This window comes from Chamaea fasciata, unplaced genomic scaffold (genome assembly GCF_029207755.1).
Source record: "Chamaea fasciata isolate MVZ Bird 193981 ecotype frontalis unplaced genomic scaffold, bChaFas1.0.hap1 SCAF_6, whole genome shotgun sequence".
Lineage (NCBI taxonomy): Eukaryota > Metazoa > Chordata > Aves > Passeriformes > Sylviidae > Chamaea > Chamaea fasciata.
Genome location: NW_027094091.1, coordinates 68,036,945 through 68,056,399, shown reverse-complemented (window position 1 = coordinate 68,056,399; position 19,455 = coordinate 68,036,945). Strand labels below are relative to the sequence as shown.

At 42.1% G+C, this 19,455-nt stretch overlaps 1 protein-coding gene across 11 annotated transcripts in view; it reads left to right on the top strand.

The window, feature by feature from the left end:
- The first annotated feature begins 4,019 nt into the window (after positions 1-4,019).
- Positions 4,020-19,455, top strand: part of BLTP1 (bridge-like lipid transfer protein family member 1) — an 87,567-nt gene continuing 72,131 nt past the window's right edge. For all 11 annotated transcript variants that reach the window (XM_066186698.1, XM_066186694.1, XM_066186695.1 and 8 more), the window contains exons 1-5: positions 4,020-4,076; positions 11,558-11,687; positions 14,478-14,594; positions 15,980-16,058; positions 16,693-16,757. In XM_066186698.1, coding sequence (XP_066042795.1) covers positions 11,591-11,687; positions 14,478-14,594; positions 15,980-16,058; positions 16,693-16,757 — 358 coding nt within the window. In that variant the 5' untranslated portion in view covers positions 4,020-4,076; positions 11,558-11,590. The remainder of the gene's footprint in view (positions 4,077-11,557; positions 11,688-14,477; positions 14,595-15,979; positions 16,059-16,692; positions 16,758-19,455) is intronic.

Genomic DNA, 19,455 nt, shown 5'->3' with positions numbered 1-19,455 from the left:
AATATTCACAGTCATATTTTTGCTTTTGTTAAATAGTGCCAAGTACCCAGCAGCTTCTGGTTCTGCTGAATGAATTCTGGCAGCCTCGACATCAGCTTGTCTTTGACCCTTGGATGGCATCACCCAAAGATAAAGCAATGGGCTAAATGACTTGGGAGCTTTTAAAACAATGTTCAGAGGAGCATCTTCCACTGCAAAGCAGAAGAGGCATAAATAATTTAAAGACGGCGCTTTTACTCAACTACTCCTCTTTGCTTACCAAGAAAGTCTTGGAATTTCAGGCATGAAAATAAACATACTGAGGTAAATGGGAATGCCACCCAATGTAAAACAAGCATAGAGGATGTAATTTTCCTTATCTTGAAAGTTAGATGATGAGACAACATTTATAAAATCTCTTGTCAGTTGCCATGCTGACCACTAGAGATGCAACATCATATGCTGGGAAGAATTAAGGATGAAATAGTCTCTGTTCTCTAGACCATGAGAAAAATTTGAGCAAGATTGAAAGTTATACCCTAGAGACAACATTCAAGCCTGGGCCGTTTGTGCTCTGTGCATATACATAACACTGTCAGAAGCTGCCAGTTTTCCCCCAAAAAGGAAATGAGCCTCTGGTATGTTACAGAGCAGACAGGAGTGGAAGAACCCCCTGATTTAGCCCCACCCTGCAAGATGTGAATCTAGATATTACAGTCATTTTGTTACTCTGCTTTAAAGGTATGGAATTGTGTTGCAGTGCATTATATTTCATCTGTTAATCTCAAGATGCCTTGAGAATGGCTCAGTGTGTCAGGAGAGGCTTTCCTGGTGCTTCAGATCTGAGTCATCAACTGGGTTACAGAAGACAAAGGTAATTATCAATTAATTTCTCTTATGACATGAGCTTTTAGATTTGTGTGGCTAAGATATCTTGATGCTTTGATTATTAGTTTACCCTTTTAAAAGTAATTTCTACAAATAAATTTCAAATGTCAAATAAATTTTATTGTCTGGAATCAGCGTACAGAAGGAAGGGCTGAGAAAAGTGATTTGGCATCAGTCCTTATCGGAAAGAAAATGAGGGAAAAACTCCTTTAAGAAGAGAGAGAATGAAAAGAAAGCAGGGGAGAAATATCAGGAGCTAATTTGTAGACACTCCCCCAAAAGGTCATGGGAGGCAATGGAAGGAATGAAACTGGTGATGGAAATCAGCATCAGAGGCAAACATCCCAAAAATGCAATCTTCAAAAAAGCAGCAGGCAATCAGGCAGGGGTGCTGTGAGAATCCACAAAGCTCACGTCAGCACTAACCTACAGCAGCCACCAGCTCCAGTCCCTGTCACACCCAGGCAACACCCCTGCTTCCAGGGAGCTGCACTCTGGGGTCAGAAACTTGCACATCTCACCAAGAACCCACCTAAAAAGAAAAAATCCTGGCACCCATTTTCCACGGCCCCAGGCTGGGATGCAGTGACTCTCTGCATTGTCCATAAGAACCAATTTCCTTGAACTGAGTAAAATTATGCTGAAAAAATAATCCTCAGGAGTAAAAAATAGAGGGATCTGAAAACAGAACAAATTTAATCTAAAAATTATATGAATTGTTGGCACTAATTGCTAAAATTACTCTTTGTGACCGGTGTTGGAAATAGTTCTTATTCTTGCTGCGTTAACAAAGAAAGGAACAAAGACGTAGCAAAATACAGTGCTGCTGGTTGTCCTAAGGCAAAGTGAAGCTGCTAAATAGCAGGGATGTTACAAATACTCACAGAGGCTCATTTTTTAGATGAACAATTTGGACTTAAGCTGACCTTTGCTTAAAAATACTGAGTGGAATGCCTTATGGGCTTGATTTTATCTGTTGCACAAGTAGACTTAAAACCTCTCCATTTTCTGCCCGCCAATGGAATTGGAACAAGACCCAGAGTTTTGGCTATTCTGGCTTTTCTATTTCAAACCTGGTAACTTAAACTTGTGGCATTACACTAAGAATAGAAATAATTTCTCCCTTTGCCTTATTTTGGTTGTTCTGGGACATATTCTGCCCTGTATTGATAAGAGTTTAAAAATAAGTCTAGTCAAACATAAAAATATTTTTGTGAGAGGAAAGTGCACGTTTCTTTTACAGAGAATGTAAATATTAGTGTCCTTTAGAAAACAAATAAGTTCAAAGGTGCAGAGGGGTAAATATTTTTCCTTGTGTTAATTCCGTATTTCAGTTTTCCAGCCAGGCCTGTATCAGCACTAAAGTTTTCACCTCTGTCTCTTACAGCAGGCACAGGCCCACCTTCCCCAAGTTCTAATGATAGCTTTGAGCTAAAATTTCTTGGTGTGACTTATCTCCATGGACCTCATTAAAGCCTTCAGGCACCATGTGGATAAAACATTTGGAAGAGCCTCCCAAGACTCCATCCCTTCAGCACAGCAGGTCAGGGAAGTGTGCTGGAGTGCATGGCTCTAGCAACAGCGGGGAAGGAGGTGGAAGGAGGGGCTTCAATATGAAAACCAGGAATACTTAAACAATGTTTTTCTTACTATGCTTAGTATGATGGGAATGTAATATAGAACGGCGAGGATAAACCTCGTTAGGTAAGGCTGGCTTTGATGGTGGCTCATCTGCTGGGTAGAGGATGCCTGGAGCTGCTCTGAGCACGGCTTTGTCCAGCAGGGTGCTGGGGGCAGCTGGGGTCAGGGTTGACCTGTGGTTTGAGGCACTGCTCAAGGGATAATCCTGCCAGTGTCTTCCTGTGCCAGGTTAAGAGCTCCTGCCTGGCCCCCAGGGGCATCCATACCCTTGTGCACCGAGCGGGATCACGCTCGCTATTTGCTGATCCAGCTGAAAGTTTGCTCTGCAGGGAAAACCATGTGGAATGCTTGAGCAGACATGAGCCAAGGAGGCAGAAACACGTGGCTCACAGAGAGGAGCCATGAGCCCTCAGCTCAACTGGGCTCAGTTTCACTTTGGCCCAAGCAAATCCAGGCAGCCCATAGACAGGTCTCGCTGTCAGGCCAGTGAGAGCAGCACCATGGTTTAGGGAATCTGTGTTTCTCACCCACAGGATTTATTTTGCAGGTACCCAGCCTTCTGATCGAGGTGCCCAAGAATGGAGTAGCCTTCGGGAGACACGGCATGGGGCAGCTTCCGGAATCCTCAGGGGCATTGAGGGAGTGTGGAGCTCAGCACCAGTGTTGACAGTGTGCAAAGACCTGATGGAAGAAGGTGCACGTACACACACACAGAGTCACTGTTTCGGTTTCCTCTAGTATGCTACTGAAGGCTGGAGGATGCACACCTCGGTGATTTTAAAGAAATCTATGTGTTTTATCATGCCTGGGCGATTCTAAAGAAATGTGTGCAGTTATATCTGGCTACACCTGGCAGTCAAGTCACGGCCACACGTGTTCAAAAATGCCTGAAAATTCACTTTTTATCAGGTTTGGGGGTGGGGGGGGGGAGGGGGGGGGGAAGCTTTCTTCACCTCCTTCGGAGGGCACAAACAACTGGCGGGAAAACGAATAGCCCGTCACCGGCCGGCTCGGCCAACAAACCCCTCCGGTGCCTCGCAGTCAAACGCTGCGAGGACAAGGGCGAGCGGCAGGTGCTGCGGGCGCGCAGGCGCTCGCTCTGCCAGCTGCTGGCGGACGGGCAGCACACCCTTCTCCCGTCGTAACGGTCAGCCCACTGCGCCGGGGGCGGGATCCACTAGCGAGACTCCGATTTCGGGGCCGTGTACCCGCCAGCCCCGCAGCGTACCGGCTCCGGCCACGCCCGCAGCCCCGACCGCAGCGCACATCTGGCGGCTCCAGCTGTGCCCGCGCCTGCGCGCGCCGACGAGAGGCGGCCGCGTCTCCCCGCAGACACACACACGGGGCAGGCGCCGCCCCTCGCCATTGGCGGAGCGGCTCCTCGGGCCCGCCCCCGCGGGGGGCGGACGGCCCCGCCATTGGCCGCGCGGCCCGGCGGTGCCTCGCGGTTGGCTGCGGCGGGGTCGTGGGCGGGGCCGCGCCTTCACCGTGAGGTGCGGGTGGGCCCCGGCCGCCGCCGCCGCCGCCGGTTCCGGGTCCGCGGGGGAGAAGCCGCGGAGGACGATGGCGTAAGTGTGGTGGGGGGCGAGACGGGACCGGACTGCGCTCCGCTTCCCACCGGGATGGGCCCGGCGCGCAGGGCTCGGCCCCGCCACTCGCCCTGGGCCTGCCGGGAGCACGCAGCCGCCCCCGCGCCGGGAGGAGCCGCGGTTCGGCGCGGGGCTCTGCCGGGCCGGGGAGGAGGCCTGGTGCCTGTCCTTCCGCCCCGGAGGGCGCTGTGGTGACCCCGGGGTGCCGGTCCCGCCGTGATTCCCGTGGTCTCGGCCGCTTCGCGGGGGAGCGATGCCAGGAGAAGCCCCTCCGGTGTCGGGGATTCGGTGTTTTCCCTTTGGCGTGGGGTAACGCCGTGCAGAAAGGGTGGGAGGCCAGGGGGCGGGTGCTCAGGCCCCTCTGGTTGTGTTTGGCCTGCGAGGGAAGTTTCCCTGTGCTGGTCCCTGAGCGGTGAAAGGCGATCTCTGCCAGTGCCTCTGGTCCTGAGAGAGTTTAACACACACACAGTGATTTAACAAGACGTGCACCTGCTTTTTGGTGTGTCTGAAGCTGTAGTGGTAACGTAATGATGTTGTGATAACGTGCTTGCACTTTTCATTACCAATAAAAACCCGATGTAGTTACCAATGTAACACGTACATGACAGATGTAGTATGTAATATAACATTGTTACGGTGGAGATGTGTTCTGGAAGTGGCCATGTAGAAAATATCCCAATCTCTGTTTGGACTGATTTCCCATCCTGAGACACATCTCCACATCAGCCTTCACTCAACTTTGTGACAACGTCCCAAGCTGGTAGTCTGCTGCCACATGTAACTTTATCAGGTTTAATTTTGAAAAGGCCACAGTTGTTGCCGTGTGAGTTCTTTTGTTGTGTCACTTAATCCAGTAATTCAGCTTTTCTGGCTTGTTCTTTTTATTGCAGCTGAGCAGGAGTTCCCCCTCTTTTTATGTGTAATGACCAGCTAAACAATGGGGCCAGAAATTTTGGCAACTGAGAAGAAAAAGTGGAGTGGAGGAGGGAGTATTCCTCTTGTTTGTAAAAGTATGTTAATAGGTTATTCAAACAGCCATTGATAAAAACGGTATTGAGCGTCCAGTTAGGCAGTTGGCTCTGAATGGATGTTCAGGGATGTTTGTTTAGGATCATAGTCTGAATTTGCGCATTCTGACAGTGTTCATGAGTAGGTTTTGCTCGTGGTGGATTGTCTGGGCTCATCATGTGAAGGTATGGACACATTAAGGGAGAGCTCTTATGCTTGTGTGTGGCGTGCTGAAGTCACTCACCCTTTTGGGAATGCTCTTAGAGAACTTTGGCATGCGAAATGTGCATCAGCTGCTGTTTGGTGATTGCACTTTTGCACCATTTTATCCCGTGGGAAATAGGCAAGAGGTTAAAGCTTTTGGTTAGCAGCATCCAGAGTTATCCTGTGTTTACAGTGACATGTAATGCCTTCTCCTAATAACTTCTTATCTCCTCACAGAACTTATTCTAGCATTTGCTGCTGCAGCAAAATCTTTGTGGCGGCTCCAGGCTGAGATGAGCCTACAGGTAGTTCCCTTAAGGATGAAGCTATATGTAGCTACAAGATTGACTCTTAGTTTGATTTATGGCAAAGATTTCCCCTTTCCCCACATTGTGGTAATGTGTCAGAGAAGAAGTTTAAAAGAAGTATACTTCTGGAAAAGTTCATAGGTATGGAGTAGATGACTTAGTTTCCTAAAGTGTTTCTAAGGTACTCATGTTAAAAAAGGGAATGAAAAAAAAATGTTACTGCCTTGTTGTTAAGACCAACAACAAAGGCCCCAAAGGCAATATTTTTATTTTTTGCTCGAAGTTGAGGACTGTGCATGAGGGAAATTCTTATTCATTTCTACTATTTTGAGCCTTTAGGTTCTGTTGTTTGTGGGGTTTTGGGGGTTGTTTTTTTGTTTTGTCCTTTTTTTCCTCCGCAGCATCAAAGCCTGGCAATGTAAGCAGGAAAAGAACCAGCTCCCCTGAAGAAGTCTGGCAGACAAGGTTAAGCAGTATATGTTTACTTTTTAAAAAGTTAAATGAAAAATCATCCCAATTCAATCAGGGATTCCTAGGCTAGCAGTGGAAGTGCTGTATGCTGGTTGCCATAGCAGGAGTTTGTCTTTGATCTCTTCTGTAGGAACACTCATGTCACACACTATTAAAAATAGATAAATAAAAGCTACCGCTTGGGCTGTGTAACTCTACCTCATTGGGTAGGCTATTGTGAGAATGATTTCTATCTTGTATCTTACCGTTCCTTTGAGTATTTTTTAATGTTGATTTAATTAATTTTGAAGTAGACCTGTTATTTACTGAGCTACTGTAGTGCAAATTTTGTTTGACTAAGGCTGTCCACACTCCGGCTCAACCAGGTGTGGCTCTGCTGTGCTCTGCTTTCAGTGCAGCTGCTGCTTCTGCTGGGGGTTATAGCAGGATTTCATTAGTATAATTAAAGCTCTAGTTTATTTTGTTTCCAGTTTACCGCTAGTGGGACTTCAAGCACTGGCAGACAGGGAGGAAAATAGACCTGAATCTTTGCTGTTTTCTTAAAAAAGCTCAGAGCTGCTAATTTTAATTGGGTACCAGGTGTGAAGGCGTTGCGATTTGTCCTGTGGCAGAATTGCTCTGTGAGTGCTGTCATTTCCCTTGGCTTTTCGTGTGGTTTTTTTTTTTGAAAACGACCTTCCTTCTCTTCCTTCCTCTTTCCTTTACTTGTTGACTGAGGAGGAGCTGAGTTTCCTAAGCTGTGCTGTGATGGGTTTGAAGTGTTTGACCTAGCTGGAGAGTTTTGGGACAGGTGCCAAGGTTGGCAGCTTTTTGTTTTGTGAGATGTGTTTAATGTGCCTCTGGGTGCTGACAGTGTAAGAATGTCCTGAGAGGAAAATTGTGTCTACGTTTGTGAGCCTCCTTTATAATATCATTTGCTTATCTAAACCTCTGATTTCATAGCACAACTGCTAGGACCCTTTGGAATGGAATGCAGTGCAAATGCAAAAATGGCTTTTCTTTCCTTTAGGGAACTGCCTTAGGTATGGCTTCTTTTTTGACATGAGACATCCAGACATATTATGTACATGCATTTATTGAGACCAGGGGGATTTGCCTCCTGTCATTTAGTGTGACACTTTGGGTGTAATTGTAACTTCACTGATTAATAATTGCTGTAGAAGTTGGGAGTATCCTTGGAATGGTAGTTAACCTCTAATAACACCAATTAACATGTATTCAATAAGCACTTTGTTTCTGTGAAGATCTGAGGGAAATGTGTGGCAAATTTAAACTCCTGGTTTATTCCCCCCGTGAATTTCAGCAGTAATAAGGGAATTGGCCATGTCCATTATTTCCCTACCTGCTTCATGACCACATATTTCTTCTCAAAAGGAAATGCTTGTTTTTCCCCCACCCTCGGCCACCCCTTTTATTCAGCTGTTTCTACAAGGGCATGCCAGGAAAATGGCTTTACAAAGAATGTGGTAAAGAGACATTTCATTTTCTTTCTCCTCTTCTTGCCCAGCTCAAGACCCACGTCACCCTAATGCTCACAGGCACTGAGTAAAACATTTGTTGCTTTTGTGCTCAGGTGTAGGTGCAGGACAGACCTTTTGCAGGTAGGTGCAGCTGTCCCTGCCAAGTGACTGCACTCTGGTCACCGAGTTTCTGGTTTCTCTCCTGCCAGCTCTTGCATATATGCATACCTCCTGTAAAATTTTAATGGCTTAGCTCAAGCAGAGGTTTGTTCTTGGTGTTGAGTTAATTTGCCAGGCTGAGGTTAAAACGAGTTTACTTATCTAATGTGATTGAAATGAGTTTGTAAAGATTAGGAGAAGCTGCTTTTGAGTGTTTGACTTTTTAGGGGTGGAATATTTGCGGTGAAAACTGGTTTGGGTTTGTAAGGCTGGTAGCAGGCTGAAAATGAAGTGCACCCCCCCCATCCCCCTCTTGCTTCTTTTTAGAACTGTGAAGAATGGATTATGTGTGACACAAGTAATTAAAATTCACTTTTCAAAGTCTGTTAAGTATGTGTTTTTGCTATTAAGACAGCCTGGCTGACCATGTGGTGCAACTTGACAGTAAAGTTGAACCCTCATATCTTTAAGGCAGTCTGGTGTCTGCCTTGAGCCTGCTAAGTGCTCCAAACATGCACAACCTGAAAAGCAGGCCCCTAGTATTTCAGTTTGGGCACCATAAATAAGGGATTTGGCCTTTATCTCTCCTTGCTTCAGATACTCATTTGGAGAAGGATGACTACACAATGCCCTAAAGGACTGCTGTGAAGATAAAATATGAGTATCAGTGTTCCGTCACCTCTGTGCCACAGAATATTCCTTTCCTCCTATCTTCTTCCCAGGAGAAAGCTAATACATTTTGTATTTATTAACGTGGTATGTGGTAAATGAGAGCCACAAGTGACATAATGAATAATAAAAGTACGTTTAAAAAATAAGGCATGGGGGACGGCAAATAAATCCAAGCACTTATCATGGTTTTGGACTATATTTCAGCATGCCGACTAAGCTGTTCATCACAGAACAGCAGAGACCTTGAGAAGAATTTATAAATAAACTCAGAGATACAAATGTGAAGTTCTGGGTTTCTGTTCCTCTTTGTTCCATTTTCTTTTGTGTATTTGCATGGTTGGCAAGAGTCAGTTTCACACCTTCGGGTCTAGTCATTCCAAGAGTAGCTCCTTGCAGTGTTTACTTGAGAGAATTCAGTAGGCAGTATGAAAGAACATTTCCAGGCTCAGCAGCCTATGGATCTCCAGGATTGTTCCTGGAGAGCGCAGCAGTTTGCTCTGATGGCAAAGTTAAGTTTCCACACAGGAGTAAATGTAGCAGAGCGAGAGCAGTGAGAAGCCTGCAGGATTCAAACCTGTGGTTATACAGTATACAGGGCATGCCAGAGGAAAGGCTGCAAGGTCCAGGATTTAAACCAATGGTTACAGGGTGTAGGGGGTGGAAGGTGCAGGGCTGTGGACAGAAAGAAATGCTAGTTACTGAAAGTAGCAAATATCTGCTCTGAAAAGACTGCATCTCTTCCTCTTAGCAATCCTGATGGTCCAGATCCTGCCCCTTCATCCTCTGGGCTTTATAAATGCACCGGGACATTATGAGCAGCCTGTACTCCTTAAGTCTCTGCTTGTATCCCCTTTCTGTTACAGTAATTCATAAACTGAGTGGATTAAGCACCTGATTCCTCTGAGAGTTGTGTTGAGAACTCAGATCCAGTGCAAGTGTTGCTGCTGCCTGGTTTGGCAGTGTAACAACTTTTATTGCCCTCATCCTCCCTCAAGGAACTTGATCAAGGGCAAAAACTACCCTAACAAAAGAGGGGGAAAAAAAAAAAAAAGTCAGTGGACCAGGGTGTTAAAGGATCTCAAATATGTTGTATTGACACATGATTAGTGATGGGGGATTCCTGAATTTATTTGCATGCAGGTAGCAAATGTACGCCAGAAAAAAACTGAAATTATGTCCAGTTTGTGGTTATAGATAGTGATGACAAAAAAAAAAAAAAAAAAAAAAAAAAAAAAAAAAAAAAAAAAAAAGATGAACACTGACTTTATTTAAGCAGCTAAGTATCAAGATTCAATACTTTCAGTCTCAAAGTTTTCTTGCTACCGTCCTATTTAATGATTTTTAATCATGGCTCAGTATCATGTAATTTTGGGTGATAATTTCTTAGGAAAAAGCCATGGTTTGCTTCCTTGACAAGATAAATATTGGTGGTTGAGGCAATAGATGGACAGTCCTCACCTCTTGACAACATTTCCATGGTGGTCTTGGTCACAGCAGAGTGACCCTGTTGTCCCTTGGTGAGAAGGGAAGGAACGAGTTCTTCCATCCTTTTATGCTGGAAGTGTTGATCTGGCTTTCTTTCTTTACCCTGTGAGTCGGGGGTTAAAAGGCTCCTGGAGGCTGCCTGCAGAGGCATCATCTGCTTCATCATACAAACTGACATGTGGCTGTTACTATTAAGGTACTGTGGATATCATAAAGCAAATCACAGTGCCATTATGTGATTTAATTTGCTGTTCTAAAGTCCCTTCTGAAACAACTGCTCCTTTCTTAGTCTGTGTGTGTTTGTGTGGTGCTTGTTCCTCTTATTCCTCCCCCTTGTAGGGGAGTAAGTTGGTAGCTTTGTTATCATCCCTGCTGGAAACTGTTTCATTGTGTTTCTTTGTTGTTTCTTGTTTTCTGTTTGCTGCTTTCATGTTCTTTCCTCCCCATTCTATTCCTGCTTGCAGAAGGGCTAATGAACAAATTATTAACACTTACTCTTGGGACCGTACTCCTGTTGTAGTTCTAAACACAGGCTGTTGGTTGGGGGTACAACAGGAGAAATAAGTGCATTAAAGGCAGATTTTTTCCAACTTCTTCCAGTTAAAATAATGAGAGTAGTATGAGTATTAAAGGGGAAAAAAAAAAGATGAGTTGCTACATTTATTGCTAACATTTGCAAATACTGACTATTCCAAAGCTGTTGTGCTGCTGAAAAACTAAGGACTCATCAATATTGGTTTTATGTTCTAGAATCCTTGATTGAGAAACCAGTAGAGACTTCATAACAAAGGGAAATAAAGTCTACTCATATTTTTTGAGGGTTGAATACTGTCAGGAAGACAGGCTGTCAGGAGCTGGAAGGTGTTAGAAAAAAAAAGAAACAGAATTAATGCTTCTTTTTTTGTAAGATTTGACAGATAACGTCCAAGGGAGAAGACTTCAAATGAAACAAATGCAACAAAAATACTGCTATGTAATTACAGATGTTGCTGAATTGAGCAACACCCTGCTAATCACGTTTAATTAATATAACCCAGTTGCAAGGTGATTTATGGGTGATTGGAAGACGTGTGTAAGAGCAAAAGGACTGGTTTTCTGTTCTCTATGGCAGGTCAACCAGGTAGTCAGTTTTTACAAAATGATGCAAATCCATCCTTAAGCAGAATTAGTGGACACATTGGATCAGGAGGTTTTGGGAGTTTTCCATAACTCCTAGAAGTGTCTCCTTTGGCCTTCTGCTAGGGCACAGGTTTGGTCTCATGTTACATTTTTGCATGTTAGTAAGCTTAATACAGCCTCATTTTTCCTTGTATGTTCAGTTGCCTTTTGACTTACTGCTGTGGCACAACAGTTTTAGACATTTATTTGCTTTTGTATGCTGTACAGGGCATTCAGGGTACTAAATTTGGAGAGCGTATTTTGGTATTTTGTTGGTATGTAGTTTGTTTGGGATAGTCACGTGCCTGGAAACTGTTCCAGCAGAGATGAGGGGAAGTGTTTCTGGAGCTCTGGAGTAGAAGAGGAGGTAGCTGAAAATCTTGAAGTTATTATTGAGAGAATAAAACAAGTACATTTGTATTTATGTGAAAAAGACTGCTGGAGATGATTTAAGGTGGTACATAGTCCATTTTTTCTAAACTGTACTGTGCTTGTTACTCATTTTGGTTTTGAAATGGTTTTCTTTTTCTTTCAGTTCTATAGGTGCTGGTGCAAAAACAGTGTAGCAATGGATCAAAGAAAAAATGATAGTTTTGTTCCAAGTATCACACAGCTGGAAGACTTCCTGACAGAACATGACTCCAATGTGGTTTGGCTGTTAGTAGGTAAGGTTAACTCTTCTTTTTTGGTTAAATTTCTTTTATGATACCAAAACAAAGGATTAGCATGACAGTCAGCTGCAATTATTTCCTTATGCCAATATCTGCCTACCTACCATTTAATCTGGTATAGTTTGCAGAGTGATCTAAGGACTATTGTGTTTAATGACACGGCTTCCAGACTAAATCGTATACCACAATGAGCCTTTAAGCCAAGCTGTCATTTAATCAGTAATGAGCTGAATTTGTAAACATACATGATTCAGGTATGCTGATTTTTTTTTTTTTTTTTAAATATATAGCACGAATGCTATTGCTTATATTGGTGTAGGTATTTTTATTTTCTGGATCTATAAACAAGTGGATCAAGGACAGCAAAATAAATATGAAATTGTACTCAGGTCCATGTAAAAATACTGAAAATGTGCAATGAACTCAGGCTTTTCCAAAGGTAGATAATGCCTGCTTTCCAGCCTTGACTCTTGGACTTGGAGTGAGGGGCAACACAGAAACAACTTTATTTTTTCACTTTCACTTCTGACAAGTTAAAGCAGTCTGTTGGCTGTTGACATACTGGAATTATTTTTCAGTAGTCCAAATTGAATAGAAGGGACATGGGTAGATTATTTGAGGGTGCTTACTGTTTGTTGTTTATTTCATGTTTAATGTGTCGAAATGGAAAGTTTGTACTCAACGGAGTTCTCAGTGTAGTCAAGATGAAAATACGAGAAGTCACTGGTAGTAGCTCATGGTAAAATGTGAAACAGATGCAAATTTGAATCTGAAGATTTTGATAGATTTGAAAATTTTGTCTTCAAAAGCTTTGACTTGCTTCCTGTTATGAGGTCTGGATAGAAACATGTTAGAGTGATGTTTATTAACTGAACTGGTTTCAACCAGCCTTTCCTCCTTTGCTTTTATCTGCTGACCTATGGCATTCTGTTACAAGGGAACATAAAAAGATATGTTTCCTCTCCTGAATGCTGAAACAGCTGACTACTGGTCTCAGTAAAAGGTGACGAATTCCAGAAATGAACATGCTCCTCAAAGAGCTGTTGCTCACTTCTGAAATAATTTCTAAAAATCACATACAGTAGAACTTTAGAAATTTCCAGAACTTGGTTTCAGTGAAGAGGCTTTAAAAATCAAGAATATAATAAAGAAATTAATGAAGTTTATGCGATTTGGTGAAGGAAAAGGCAACAGTTTGTGGCAGAGGTGAGTCTAGTGCTGAAGGCAATGGATGAGGGCTGGAAACTGCACTGGTTTCCCAATTTTTCTCAGTATGTTTCACCTCAAGAGGGCACCTTCTTGACTTCAGCCGTCTAGCAGTGTCTAGTTGAACTTTAGCCTCAAGCTGAGCTTTATGGACCCTCGGAGTGTGAGTCATCCCACCTTTCTCCCTCCCCATAGAGGACCAGCAGTGAGGAGCTTGCTGACCTGAGAGTGGGGGAGGTGAACACTGTCCTTGGAGTGTGCCTGCTCTCAGTGTTAGCCTGAGTTTCTTTCCTGGGGTGAAACTAGCTTCCACCCTCCCTGCTCTTTCCTGTGTGATCAGCCACACAGATTTGGTTGTTTAACGTGTCAAGCAGCTTATTGCTCGAGGGCGTGAGCTTGCTTGAATTTTGCTCACACTGGATCCATTTTCCAGAAAGGAAACAATGAAAGTCATGGGAGTCATTTTCACCTTCTCTCTCTTTCAACGAAGTATTGTTGTGAAGCAGTGGAGTATCCCACTGGAAAAAATAAAGGAACAGTGGAAGAACAGATTGTTCTTGTAATTTTTTGTAATTTTTTTTTTGAGTAATCATCTGGACTGTCTTCAAAGTGAAGGTGTCTTGCTCCTATGCCTTTCTGCACTTTAGATTTTCCATAAGAGTCTTCCATTTTCAGCATCAATGAAAAACTTCTGTTACAAAGTTCAGTTTTTTTCCCTACTCTGCTTTGGGTGAAACAGAGTGGTAATTATCAGTAAGGTGAATTAGAACTAGTCCATTCCTTGGCAGTACCATTCCTTTTGGGTTTGTCCTTCTGGAAGCTTAGAGAACCCTTGTAATTAGAAATAGGTTACTAGCTCTTAATCAACTAAAGTAAAAATTACTTTGGGGATTAGCAGACCTAATTTTTTTTTTTTTTTTGAAAAAGCATGTTTCTCATTGGATTGCTATTTCCTCTTTTCCCTATCAAATTCCCTGCTTGAACTGTTGAGGTATTTCTGCTAACCCAAGGGCTGGTACGTTTCTCTCTGGATACAGCATTGTAGGAAATGGTTTCATATATGATAATGTTTCCTGTGATAAAAATGAAAGACTAGAAATTTAAGTTACAGTTCACAATTTGGAGAAGAGTAGGGAAGGGATGTAGCATGACTTCGGTGGTGTTGGGGTTTTTTAAACCACATTTATTTCAATCCCTGAAATAAATGTCCATGTGGGACGATGCATGTTACAATTCAATCTATAAAATCTAACTTCTTAGATGGTAAGTGATGTAATGAAATAATGTGGTGCCTTCTGCAGGTCCTCTGGGACGGCAGGTTTTTTTTTATATTGGGGAATTGAAGAGCAGTGAAGAATCTATATTTTTCTGGACTTCCCACTTCCCCATTTTCCCCCCATCTCTTCACACCCTTCTCACACCATCTCTCTGAAAACACCCACTAAAGTGTCCTGTCAATTTCAAATCTTTTGGAGAGCAGGAAGAACACTGCTATGCCTCTTAGTCCTAGTAGGTAAGGTTTTTATCTGGGTCAGTGTACTTCAAAAAATGCTTTAATTCATTGTAATCTTTCAACAGCAACAATATTGTCCTGTGGATGGATTATCTACCTAACTTACTATAATTCCCGGAACATTGGACTCATTTTAACGTTGGTTCTTAACAGATTATATAAACATGGCTACATCCATATTGGTAAGTTACAATTAATGTAATGCCACCCTTTGCTGCTTTTTACCCTACCTCAGTTTGCTAAAAACTTGAAGTGATTGCAGTGTTCCTTTGTTAGAGTGATTTGAAAACATGTAGTGGATTCAAAGCAGATTCAAGCTTTGAGTCCCTGTTCCAACACTGTCCTTGCTTTCTAAATAAGCTGTCAGAACAGCTAATCACAGGTTGATCCATACTGGGACTGTGATATGTAGAATGGATACTGGCTAGAACATTTTGCATCAAAATCCATTAACTTTTTATTAAAATATTTTAAACTTTTTTCAATAAAACGGGTCAGTGCAAATCACTTGGGCACTCACCCACTTACAAAAATATCTGGTGCTGAGTCACAGAGGGCTGTAGCCCACAACCTCACTGATCACACTTCTAATTTTCTTTCGCTTGCTCCTCTGCCTTCCTCTGCTTCACAGAATAGCAATGACTTTAATTCTGGACTTTTTCTGCAGCTATACATCATAAATGTAGTGAAAACTTAAAACCAAAAAATCCCACTCATGCTTGGCCTGCCAGACACACCCTTGCAATTCATTTGCTTATGTCCTTTAGAATCTAAGAACTGTATTCCAAACCATGTTCAAATCCAGCTTTTTTGAAGAGCAAAATAGATGAAATACTTAACTGGCTGCTACACTTGATCTGTAGGCTTTTATTAAAATTTCTTTGTGAAATTGGCATTAAGAAAGGGCAGCTGATATGACTGGCCAAATATGTGGTATTCTTTATAAATCTCATCAGTAAGTAGAACATAATGTTAATTAAATCTCGTGATTTACAGCTTGGTTTCAGTTGTTTAATGTTGATTTTTTTTTTTTTTTTTTTTTAAATAATGGTGTACTGAATTTTCTGTGAGTGAGGAGAAAAGCCTTAGGAAAAATCTGGGCTATTGCATTACCTGCTGGTCTTTTCATAATTATTAATCCTTCTTGCTGTAAACATAATTTGTCATAATAATTGGACCGAAATCCTTACAGCCATTTAAAATTTTTAAAAACAGTCCATCAGGAATCTTTATTTCTCTAATTATGGTCTTGCACACAATGGCTTGAGACTCTAAATGTTCAAAACAGCTTTTCTGCCTCTTTTGAGCTTTGCAAAGCACCTGGATGTTTCTGGGTGACTCATGTGCCTCAGGGGCTTGGTTGTATTGTTGAATAGTGCCTAACCCAGCATCCCTTAGTTGTGTACTTTGTCTTCTGTGTTCTGAATCTCTGGCTTCCCTTCTAAGGGAGAACTCAAGACACCCAGTTTACCCATGCTGTATTCTCTCTGTTCACAAAATCATCAGCTTTAGGCTAATGAATGCTTTTCTTTTCTTTTTTCCTTTTTTTTTTTTGGTAAATAATTAGGTTCCTTTTCGTTCTCTGTGCTGTCTGGAAAAGTCATGGTGCGTGAAATCTATTTCATCACAGAGGACATGTCCATCAGGTACAGATTTCCAAGGGAGTCCCCCTTCTAAATAAGTATTTTAAATGCAGGTCTAAATAGCACAAATCAAAATGCAATCTTCCAAATGAGCAGTGTACTTAGAAGTGTTAGACTGTCTCCTTTGGGCCTAGTTTTTAACACTCCTACATACTTGTGAGCTCATTTGCTGCTTTACCCTTATCAGTTGGAAATGAATGCTGGATGAGATTGTAGTTGTCCTTAATATTTGTCAAATAAACCACTGTGGAGTGTGAAGGAGAACTGTTTTTTTAATTTATGTCTTTGAATCCTTCATGCTCCTGCTCTTATATCTAGAAGATTAACGTTGGCCAAGTAGTTGGCATTTATTTACTGGGATTCAGAATAATTTGTTTCGTGAACTGCACTCTAGCAAATAGTTTGTAGTTTTGATTCTTGCTGTCAGATTTGGAAAGCCTTGAGGAGGCAATGGGTATGGGATTTTATACGAGTTGCAGCTAAAGCAGGAATCGTGTAATACACCGTGTGCTGTAATGCTTTGTGTTTTCATGTTGCTTATACGCTGCCTCAGCTGCAGATCTCTACGCAAACTGCATGGAGGATGTTGGATTGTCACTCTCTCAACTTCTGTTTTATTCCAATTTATTTGATTTAGAATTCAGGATGGATTTATCATTTTTCGCTGGTGGAAGATGTACAACCCTAAGCAGAAGCAGCACGGTAGGTTTCCTGGAAAGGTTTCAAAGTTTAAATTTACAGGTATCCTACAGAAACACGCTTCCTTTGCACAATCACAGGCATGCAATTGCTTTGTTAATATGTAGCTGAAGTACTCTGGATCCTCAGAAGGTATGGATTTGTTCACTGGTTGCAGAGCAGATGAAATGAAGAAATAAATACGGGATTCATTATCGGGGACTTGAACTCTTCTTGACACAAACCGTTAATCTTAATAGTAGCCTTCATTATCTGGAGTCCAAGCATAATTGCCTCTGTATTGAATTTGATAACTGTGATGAATAGAGATGTCTTACGTTCAGCGAGTGATACAAGGTTTTGAGTTTCAGTGAGTGTTGTGCTTTCGATGCTTTAGCTAAAATCTTATGGTAAGGGATATTCTTAGTATTTGACGAGGGTGTGCCTTGATGACATCTGTGGTTACAGAAGTGGGGAAGTGTGAAAAATTCATTTATTTTTCTTCCTTATCTTTGGCTGAAGATAGGTGATTAACACAGATGCAAGAGATGAATTGTATCTGCAGAAAACACAGTGAGAAAGCCTAAGTAGCCTAGGGCTGTGTACTTAATAATTTATAGGATTAGAATCTTGTTGAATGGGACTCAGGTCCTGCCTCCCTTGACTTTTGGAGCCATCACAGCTGCGTTGCTCATTCAAGGAGGTCCAGAAATGTCAGCTGTCTACAGCTGAGTATGCTAATTGAGAGGGTCATTGAACTCTGGAGGGCTTTTTTTTTTTCCCTCTTCTCTGTGTCTTTGGGAGTGGCTTCTACTGGTGTGAAGCCTCTTAGACTTGTCAGCAAGCTCGTGGAGCTGTTGCTGTGTCAGTACCAACTCAGCAGTGGCAGCAGTACTGAATGCAAAATCAGTCAGGTGAATGTGAGACACCATTCTAGGCAGCGATACGAGTTTGGAAGAACTGCTCATTTCTATTTACTGAGGCACTGCTCACCCTCTGAGGTGGTAGGGCACAATTCAAATTCTTTATGCCATAAAGAAATGATCCAAAAAGTGGAACCTGGTCTTGGAGTTAATTAGATTTTGCACACCAAAGGTTACTGTCCAACAGGTTTTCATAGGATTGTCTTCATCTGCTAGTTAAAACATACTTCTCTACTGGCTCAGAGGGTGAAAAAATGATTTTAATTTAATGCAATGAAGGTGGTTGCCTGTCCTCTGTTGTGGCATTTTTGCTTGGCAATACTGCAAGGCTTTAAGGTTTTCTGCTGGCATTTAAGGCCACGTGATTACTGGACAAAAAATCGGAGTAACCACATAAGTTAGAGGTGTCCAGGTCTGACAACAAAGTAACATGACTGAAATGCTCTTTAAGTGTTAAATCCTGCTGAGGCTTGAGGTTTTGTATATACTTGAGAAATAGGAAGTGGTTGAGGAACAAGAGCTGGAGGATCATGTTGTGGATAGAGCACACCCCAATGACTTGGCTTAGGTGCCACAGCCCATTATCAGTTTTCACACTGTGAAACAATCTGGTAGTTACTTATACAAAACCTACATAAATGCTTCTTTGAATCATTTAGTATCATAACATTCAGATTTGCTTGTCTCTTTTTCCTTGCCTTTTTTTTTTTTTCCTTTTTCAAAAGTGTTTTAGGCAACCAAATTGATGTGTGGAGGTCAAACCTTGTTTTTGTTGTTAGGAAAAAGAGATACCTGTCTCTTTAATCCCCTTTAAAGAAATGAATTAGTACATATTATTTCATTTAGTAAATGAAGTCTAATAATGCTTGCATCCAGGAATTGAAAAATTACCTTTATTTGTGTACTTGATGCTACTGAGATCTCCTGGGTGAGTAATTGTGTGTCCCGGTCTTTTTCCATGTCATTCTTTGCCTGACTCTTACTGATGCAAGTTAAGGTCAGCAACAAATGGATTTGATGGTGCTTTTATGAAAACAGGAAGGAATTGAAGCTGGCTCATTAACATTTCTCTGTCTCCTGTTCAAGACAACTGTGATGTCAATGTGTTCTGGAAACTTACTTTCTATATGTATATATTTTTATAATTATGTGGAAATTTCTGGTACTTAAGGTGTGTTGGGGAAAAAGTGGGTTATTGTTGGGACAGTGTTGCAGAGATGTGTGATTTTGGGGGACAGGTGAGTTTTTTATTAAATTGGGTGCATTTAATCAAGCAGATGTCTCTAAACCTTGGATCTTGGGCATCTGCATTTCTTCTTTTGACCCTGACCACAAATGTTTGCTCTGAGTTTTAATTTCTCGTGTCTTTGGGAAATGCTGCCTTCAGTTTGTACCCCCTGAGTTACAGACTGGAGACTGTTGTAATAACCATTGATTCTTCAGCTGCCTGAAGTCTGTTTGACATAGAAAGACCAGATGAGATTTTTAGAGCAGCTCAGGTCTCTTGAGTCAATGTGTAATGGGCACTTGTTCAACTGGGTAATTAGGGGGAAGTGGTGCGAGCTTTTCCCTCACATTAACTGCATAATTAGGTCACACTTTCTGAGGCAAAAGTATGTCAAAGTATGTCACAATCAGCCCTCTATATGATCAGCAGATGTTAAAATAGGTTTTAAGAATAAGAGAGCCAAGCTGATATATCAGTTGACATTTTAAATTTGTGAGACTGTTGACTGAATGTGCAAAATCAGTATGATCCTGTTAGTTTTGCATATTAATATTTTCCGTTTGTCTATAAA